General features: G+C 37.9%; 1 protein-coding gene across 1 annotated transcript; it reads left to right on the top strand.

Moving 5' to 3' along the window:
• Positions 1-2,442: 2,442 nt before the first annotated feature.
• LOC143544059 (uncharacterized) lies at positions 2,443-4,318 on the top strand. The gene is made up of 2 exons (XM_077036226.1): positions 2,443-3,154; positions 4,146-4,318. The coding sequence occupies exon 1, from the start codon at positions 2,588-2,590 to the stop codon at positions 3,101-3,103; it is 516 nt and encodes a 171-aa protein (XP_076892341.1). The 5' UTR covers positions 2,443-2,587; the 3' UTR covers positions 3,104-3,154; positions 4,146-4,318.
• Positions 4,319-9,694: the final 5,376 nt, after the last annotated feature.

The raw sequence follows: 9,694 nt of genomic DNA, 5'->3' as shown, positions 1-9,694 counted from the left end.
ACCCCTATCTTGCCCTTGGGGGCATCGTACACCGTCTGATGAGGCTTAGGAAACTCAGGCTCGAAAGGCTCGAGCATGAACTTCCTAACAAAGTACTGGTACAGGTCGACGGTAAGAGCACACTGGCACTCACCAGCAGTACTCTTATCGTCCTTATCAGAAGTAGACGACGGATTCTCGGCATACACGTCAGACTCCTCGGCGGTAGCCTCAAGATCATGAACGGAAGACATGTTTTGAATGTAAAGAAGAACGATTTCAGGAGAATGCTCGACAGAAAGTTAGAGTATTCGCCGTAAATCATTTAGAAGAAGAAGAGAGGTGAAACTGTGAGTTGAGATGCAACCTCTCCTCCCTTTATATACTCATCGCAATGAATGCGATGAATTTAATGCGGAAGAGAGAGGAAAACGCTGGTGCAATGAAACTATGACACGTGGAAAAAGCAAGCTGGCAACAGCAGTTGACAGGACGCGTGCCGTAAACTTCGCGGCCACGCGCCCGAAAACTCGCGCCCACGCGCCTGAAAAAGCGTCTGGAATGACCATATACTGTCACGTCGCCATAACTTCCTGCACGTCCTGACACTGTCAGAAGAAACCGTCGGACGACGTTTCAACAGTTTGGACTGTTCTTATCATTTCACCAACTCTTCGAATTTCAAAAATATTCAAAAAGATTCAAAAGTAAGCGGGACTAGACCCCTTACCTTGGCAACCAAGTAACTATAAGACAGGTGCGAGTACAGTGTTAATGCAAAACCCTTCACATACTTAGCACCTGCAGGGAATTGAAGCCAAGAATACCTCGGCAACCAAGTAACTATAAGACGGGTGCGGGTACAGTGTCAAGGCAAAACCCTTCACATACTTAGCACCCGCAGGGAATTGAAGCCAGGAATACCTTGGAAGTAAAGTAACTATAAGACGAGTGCGGGTACAGTGTCAAGGCGAAACCCTTCACATACCTAGCACTCCGCAGGGAATTGAAACCAAGAAGGATCTTCTGGGCCATGCTTGCGGAAACGGGAATAACATCCCCGCATAGCGGGAACGTCGAGAACTAGATTGTTTGAAGCTCCAAGATGGAATTGGTTGTTTAACATAATTGATCACTATGTTCAAAACTACCAAAACCTCATGGAGAATCTACACAAGTGAAACTCAACGCTCCTGACTTGCGAGGAGGTTACAGACCTACCAGCATCATATCCAAAGATCAAGCAGAAAAGTCGGGAATTTCTGCGTGACATTAGGATTTCCGCGGGAAGAATCCCCATGGAAAACCTTAAAACTAAACCCTTTGCTTAAGTCCAAAAGTTCACCCCACTTATTAACAATTCATGAGAAGAACATTGGACTGGGGGGACTTGAAGAGGTAGGTCCCAGCAGAGCCCAGTTGGACCCGCAAGACTCACCTCAAAGAGGGACGTCTGCGCAGTTGAACCCGCAAGACTCACCTTCAACAGGGACGTCTGCGCAAAGGCTAAACTCGCAAGACTCACCTTGAAGAGAGACGTCTGCGCAGAAACCAACTGGATCCGCAGGACCCACCATGCTCAGAGACGTGACGTCCTTACGCGCAGTACGCAAGCTGTTCCCGCAGGAAAAGCCTCCCAATGGTCGACGTACTCCGCCTGTTCCCGCAGCAACGGATACTAGCCATCAGGGAAGGCTACCCGCGCAGCAAGGCTACACGCACAAGGCACTTAACTCTTAAATAATTCAGTAATGTCACCTGAAGAAGGAGTGAGCAAGCCGGGAATACTCCCGCACAAAGCCGGGAAAACTCCCGCCCAAATGAGCCAGTCCGTACGATACTGGAGGATCTTTTGTACTGTACCTGACGAGGTATGGACAAAAGATCTGACCAAAGCTACGACAGCTCACTGACAACAGTACAACGAGCAGCATGCTCTATTACTTAATGTCACTATCAGCCGCTGCCTACTCACCAGCCTGTCGTAGCACGTGCATAGCCTGCAGTTGGTGGAAAAGGAATAGTACACAGCCCGCCTGGTCACTATCAGCCGTTGCCTACCCACCAACCACCAGCATGGCATGTGCGTAGCCCACAGTTGGCAGAACAGGAATACTATTCAGCCGGCTGTACCTTCTTGGAAACCTACCTTCGGCTATAAATACTCCAACACCTTGGAATGGTATGGACACATTATCTTATATCTGATATCTCATTATCTTATCTTCTCTAGCAATCTCTTAATATACACTTATATTCAAGAGCAATCTAGTCTGATTCTCACGCCGGAGGGTGGTCACAAGGAGGTACCCCCCCCCCCTTCTCAGTGACGAGCTCACGGTGTCTGTTTTGCAGGTCATCAGAAGAACCATCTTTGCCGGACCTAACCCCTCATGGGAAACATCTATTTAACCTCCCGATTATCCGTAATCTGCCCGGGGTCACTTAGTGTTTCTTCACAAGAATTGATATTGAAAACCAAAAATCATCTTTCTCTTCTTGTTCATGTTCTTGTTCTTCCCATTATAACCCTACTCATCTTTATTGCTGGAAAACCTCAAATTCTTCCAAACCCACAAAAACCCATGAAAATTATCAAGATTCTGACATGGGTTTGGTGGAAGATCAGGTGTTAAATGATTCTGAAGAAGAAAGTTTGGATCTTGAACTCATGAGGCTGCATAACCTCCATGGCCCACCAAGGTTCTTGACCACCATTAATGAAGAAACCAAAGAGGACTTGGAATCAGAAAGAAGTAGAAAAGGTTCAAGAACAAGAAGCTTAAGTGATCTTCTTGTTCAGTTTGATACCCCTCAAGCTTCACCACCTATAAAGGTGTCACATTTACAAGATTTTCAAGATTTTGAGTTTAGTCAACATGGGTTGAATATGAACCCTTTGTTTGAAGTTGATAGCAAAAGTTTAAGATCTTCACCACCACCAACATTCAAGTTCTTGAGAGATGCAGAGGAGAAGCTTTTGAGGAGATTGAAGGAACTAGAGGGTGCAAATGGTTCTTTTGTAAATTTGGATGAAAGTAAGGGCAAAAGTGGGATGCAACAAAATGGTCAAATTTCAACTGCTTCAAAGGTGCTTCCATTGGCTTCTTCACCAGCAAAATAGTAAGTGAAATTTGACATGAACAATGAGCATGCAGAAACCAGTTCTGAAGAGGTAGGTCCCAGCAGAGTCCAGTTGGATCCGCAAGACTCACCTTGAAGAGGGACGTCTGCGCAAAGACCAACTGGTTCCGCAGGACCCACCATGCTCAGAGAGATGAAGACCTTACGCGCAGTACGCAAGCTGTTCCCGCAGGAAAAACCTCCCAATGGTGAAGTAGCCCGCCTGTTCCCGCAGCTGCGGATACAAGCCATCAGGGAAGGCTACCCGCACTAATAGCAAGGCTACACGCACAAGGCACTAACTCTCAATAATTCAGTAGTCACCTGAAGAAGGAATGAGCAAGGCGGGAATACTCCCGCCCAAATGAGCCAGTCCGTACGCTTCTGGAGGATCTTTTGTACTATACCTGCCAAGGTATGGACAAAATAGACAAGATCTGACCAAAGCAGCCCATGAACCAATCACAGGGTGACAGCTCACTGACAACAGTACGACGAGGAGCACGCTCTAGTACTTAATGTCACTATCAGCCGCTGCCTACTCACCAACCCTTGTCGTGCACGTACATAGCCTGCAGTTGGTGGAAAAGGAATAGTACACAGCCGGCCATGTCACTATCAGCCGCTGCCTACCCACCAACCACCAGCATGGCACGTGCGTAGCCCACAGTTGGTAGAAAAGGAATATTATACAGCTGGCTGTACCTGCTTGGAAACCTACCTTCGGCTATAAATACTCCAACACCTTGGAACGGTATCATTATCTTATATCTTATCATATACCATCACATATCTTATCTGCTCTAGCTATTTCTCTTAATATACACTTATATTCAGAGCAATCTAGTCTGATTCTCACGCCGGAGGGTGGTCACAAGGAGGTACCCCCCCTTCTCAGTGACGAGCTCACGGTGTCTGTTTTGCAGGTCATCAGAAGAATAACCATCTTTGCCGGACCTAACCCTCGTGGGAAACATCTACTTGACCCTAAGATTATCCGTAATCTGCCGGGGTCACTTAGTGTTTCTTCAAGTTCTTTTTAGTTTTTACTTTAATTTGATAATTTTGTTTTTCAATTTATTTGTTCTTAGTATCATCAATGATGTGGATATACAATAAGTGATATAGAAATTTTGTGTATTATTAGATCTAAAAGGGTGTTTAGATGTTATTTCTGTGTGATTTGTTTCATTTCAATAATTAAAAATACATCTAAACACCCTTATAAATTATAAGTGATTGATTTGTTAAAAAAAAGTTACAATACTTGAATAATATAGAACAATTTTTCAAGCTAAAATAAATTGCTTATACAATAGTGATTTTCGAGATAAACTTTATAATCTTTGTATCTTTTATGTTTTTATCTATATATACGACCATGTTTGTTGTGGTGAAAAGAGGCCGCTCATGGTTCGATACACAAGAAAGAGAAATAGGCAAGGCAGACGTGGAAGAGAGAGACGCAGGGAGAAGACAGAGTCCTTGTCTGTGAAATTTCTTTGGGGGTAAGCCGGAGCTCGCGAAAGTAGCAACAATGGAGAAGTTCTATCAAAACAAAATATATAATAAAAGATCTATCAAAACGAAATCTATAATAAAAACAATATGATGACAATGGCAATTGATAAAATTGAGCAACCGAGCCTCAATTGAGAAAGTGAGAGCATCTCTACTAAAATCTATTAAGTGTTATCTACATGACTACACCATTGTTACACTAGATTTAGATATTAATAACTTATTGTGTAAAAATCCTTAGCGTTTCGTTCGTCACTATAAATATCCATAGATAGTAAGAAGTTGAGAATCAAACACGTGTTCGACCATATGCGCTCTACATTGTAGGTGCGGTGAGCCTCAGTCGTCTTTCAAGTTTTTTTTTCATACAAGAACCCAGTTATCATTCTATAATAATCACATAACCCTTGACTTTAAAGTTTATCTTAGTATAAATTTATAGTTTACAATAGTTTAATGAGTGTTCATAATTTTTTTTAAAGTCAAAAGAGTTATATTCTTATTTTAATAAAGTCAAAATTTTGTAAATAAAAAATCAGTTCAACATGTAGAACATGTAAAATAGCTTGACTTTTCTGTCAAGCTATTATATAGGTGATGAGGTTTAGGTCAATTGGCTTGGATGAGAAGTGATGATTTGGGTCGAAGGTTGTAAGGTATCAAGTTTGAATGTGATCTCAATCGAGTTATCGTAGTGGGTTTCAGGCGGTGAATTTTTCATGGAGATAGTGGGCTTGAGCCACCTGATGCTTTATGTGATCGTGGGTTTATGGGTCGTCTTTTACCATTATGTTAATCTGGGTAACTGAGCTTTATTCGTTAGTAGCTAAAAAGAAAAGCAAACAATTTTATACCTTAAAAAAATAAATCTTTTGCCTTCTATTTTATGTTCAACTAGAACCTTTACTACTTGATTAAATTCCATTATAGACATACCACCTTCAAAGACCTTTAAAATTTTAGTTTTTAGTTCATTATTGAAGTAACATGAGGATATTGGCAATATGATTTATTTTGTACTCTTATATTCTAATTATTTAATAAAGAAATAATATCACATATAGATGTGTGTGTTGTGGTTGGCAACTTGGCATGTATGGTAATGATTTTGATTGTTCAACAACACTTAGCAGAAATTATGGCGATAAGCACGAAGCATGTTCTTTTGCTTCATATATTGGAAAACCGGTGGGGTAATGTTTTCATACTGTTCTCATTTCTTCCCTCCCACTTCAATTTAAATAATATTTCATTAACTACTTTTTAAAGATTTTAAAGATAAATGTCTAAATTTTACATGTAAAATAATAAAATTCATTTATTACTTTGTTTAGAATGTCAAGCCGTTATTGTATTCAGAAGCAATAAAGTTTGTAGTTATTGAACTTATGTATATTGTATTTAATAATTTTGTTATTCATTTGGTATTTATTATATTAAAAAATAAAAACTGAACCTCAAGCGTGTGGCAACCTCAAGGGAGTGGCAAGAGCCCCAAGGTATAACAATCCAAGAACGAAATTACAAAACAAATGACAAAGAGAAGAATAGGATTTACTATCATTCACCAACTTTGTCATCGATCATTCCTTATGTTTGAAAACTTTGTCATTTTTATCTTTCCAAATCAACCAAAGCACTACTACCTATATGGGTTGTAGTACCTTTGTTTTCTCCTTAGACTTTGACCATCCACAGCATGCATAATTTCCCAAGGTTTGAATGAGGTGACACTGCAGCAAACAACATCATAAACCCACCATTGTGGAGCCAAGTTTGTCTTAAGAAGTTTGTTGCTGCAAACTTGCAACAAACGAATGATGTGACAACCTCCCTCACATACACACATTCATATATATTATATATATACACGTTTAATATTATTTAATGGGGTTTGTGGATGTTTGCTGTTTTGGAAGAAAGTTGGGTTTTTAAGAATGTGATGTGACTATGATGTGACAGTTTGTGTTAGTTTGTTGTTGTAGATGCTCTTATGATGTTGTAATGGAAGCTCAATAAGGGAGTGCTCCAAATCACGCCCTAGTAGGAATCTTAAACTAGGAAAGAATGAGTGACCTTATTTAACTTGTACGACCACACTTTAACATCAGATGTTCTGTGGTCTCTGGATGTTGTCCGCATAAACCACAATTCACAGTTTAAACACGTATTCCTCTCAAAGCAGGTGCTAACCGAGTAGATATGCGATCTAAATATCTAATAGTGTCCCCCCAATGAAACATTAACTTTTATTGGTATATACCAACTATTGAATTCAGCAGTTGCTTCCAACACCCCCCCCCCCCCCCCCCGCGCGATGTCAATACTTGTTATTTGTCGAAGTACTTTTAAAAAATATAAAACTTAATATATTTCCATCCCAATCCTCGTACTAATACTTAAGTTTTAGAAAAATCATTCAAAAAATCATCGACCAGTAAGAGAGAAGTAGAATGAGATTGATGCGGGGAACGTGATGTGAGAAATTTATAGAATATGAGAGATAAATCTATATAACGGTATTTTTTTAGGTAAATTACATTGATGGTGATTGATGAATTAAATATGAATATGCTCTTATACGTATTGTGATGATTATCATTGTTATCCTCTTTGTATCTTTCATCTTATGACAAATATGATGCTAAAGATTTTGTTGCAAAAGCTGATATCCGTCATTATATTTTGATAAAGTATTGTTAAGTATGAAAACTTAACGAAAAAAAATTGTAATAATTCATTTCAGATTTTCAGAGCTGTCACCGGAAACTCTTAAACTTTCCGGGGTCCGGGACGAGTAAAAGTAATGACCCTTAAATTTTCTAAAAAAATCAACACTTCAAGGATTTGAACCCAAAACAAAATGTTGTTTTCAACTACTAACGCTATTTCAATAACACTATTTCCATTACATCAAAGAGACATTTTGCAAGCGTTTTATTTTATAATACATTCTATAAAACTGATATAAATATGTGAAAGTTTATGTAAATTTGGTTGGTTTTTATAAAAAAAGTAATAAAAAATGTTAGAAAAAGCCACTTGAACGGTGTAAAAAATACACTTGAAAGGTGTAAAAAATACACATGAGCGTCACATAAAAGTAAGACATTTTTAATGTGAAAGAAAACTTAACGAAAAAAAATTGTAATAACTCATTTCAGATTTTCAGAGCTGTCACCGGAAACTCTTAAACTTTCCGGGGTCCAGGACAAGTAAAAGTAATGACCCTTAAATTTTCTAAAAAAAATAACACTTCAAGGATTTGAACCCAAAACAAAATGTTGTTTTCAACTACTAACGCTATTTCAATAACACTATTTCCATTACATCAAAGACATTTTGCAAGCGTTTTATTTTATAATACATTCAATAAAACTGATATAAATATGTGAAAGTTTATGTAAATTTGGTTGGTTTTTATAAAAAAAGTAATAAAAAATGTTAGAAAAAGCCACTTGAACGGTGTAAAAAATACACTTGAAAGGTGTAAAAAATACACATGAACGTCACATAAAAGTAAGACATTTTTAATGTGAAAGAAAACTTAACGAAAAAAAATTGTAATAACTCATTTCAGATTTTCAGAGCTGTCACCGGAAACTCTTAAACTTTCCGGGGTCCGGGACAAGTAAAAGTAATGACCCTTAAATTTTCTAAAAAAAATAACACTTCAAGGATTTGAACCCAAAACAAAATGTTGTTTTCAACTACTAACGCTATTTCAATAACACTATTTCCATTACATCAAAGAGACATTTTGCAAGCGTTTTATTTTATAATACATTCTATAAAACTGATATAAATATGTGAAAGTTTATGTAAATTTGGTTGGTTTTTATAAAAAAAGTAATAAAAAATGTTAGAAAAAGCCACTTGAACGGTGTAAAAAATACACTTGAAAGGTGTAAAAAATACACATGAACGTCACATAAAAGTAAGACATTTTTAATGTGAAAGAAAACTTAACGAAAAAAAATTGTAATAACTCATTTCAGATTTTCAGAGCTGTCACCGGAAACTCTTAAACTTTCCGGGGTCCGGGACAAGTAAAAGTAATGACCCTTAAATTTTCTAAAAAAAATAACACTTCAAGGATTTGAACCCAAAACAAAATGTTGTTTTCAACTACTAACGCTATTTCAATAACACTATTTCCATTATACCAAAGAGACATTTTGCAAGCGTTTTATTTTATAATACATTCTATAAAACTGATGTGAAAGTTTATTTCACATACATTCTATATGTGAAAGTTTATGTAAATTTGGTTGGTTTTTATAAAAGAAGTATAAAAAATATTAGAAAAAGCCACTTGAATGGTGCAAAAAATACACATGAACGTCACATAAAAGTAAGACGTGAAAGACCGCACATGTTTCAGGGTTAAAAAAAAACTGATACAATAAAAACAGTTGGAGATGCGGGGTATCGATCCCCATACCTCTCGCATGCTAAGCGAGCGCTCTAGCATCTGAGCTAGATCCCCCTTTGGTTAATAAGTGCACACAATGTTTTATGTTAGTAGTTGTTGAAACACATATCTGTAAAACTGTATTAAAAGGTATCAGTATAAAATGAAATCTATAAAACTGATCAATAGAGTTTTTAAGTGAGTTGCTATGGCATTTTTAACTACTTAAACAAGTTAACAATTTCTGGGGACTACAAGGCGGGTATTTTAGTTTAGTTATAACAACACATTCGTAGTATCGCTAAAAATATAAACAGACCCACACAAGGAAACATGTCGAGTGTCGACCGCCGAACAGTAGGTAAATCGTATAGATCTAATTTGATATTTAGGAATTAGGATCTGAGATGAACATTTGTTGAATTGTTGTGGGTTAAATTATGTTGGCAGTTGGCATAAAAAGAATTTATTTGTATCATCTTCACGGACCTACTATGGGCTAAATCTGAACTAAAACTGGGCCAAGTTATTGATAGTGGGCTGAAGCAAAAGGCTTTTAAATCTAACCATTTTACCCAAAATCATAACTGGCCTCTAGTCCTCTCCTGCCTACCCTTGAATGTTAAACAACCTACCCTTTAAAAAGGTTAGGGGTGT

This window comes from Bidens hawaiensis, unplaced genomic scaffold, assembly GCF_021521415.1.
Source record: "Bidens hawaiensis isolate Kalapana, Puna unplaced genomic scaffold, B.hawaiensis_p1.1 tig00013426_1, whole genome shotgun sequence".
NCBI lineage: Eukaryota > Viridiplantae > Streptophyta > Magnoliopsida > Asterales > Asteraceae > Bidens > Bidens hawaiensis.
This window is presented reverse-complemented; position numbering and strand designations above follow the sequence as displayed.

Coding starts and splice junctions, on each gene's coding strand:
- LOC143544059 (XM_077036226.1), top strand. CDS start 2,588: ATGGGTTTGGTGGAAGATCAGGTGTTAAATGATTCTGAAGAAGAAAGT.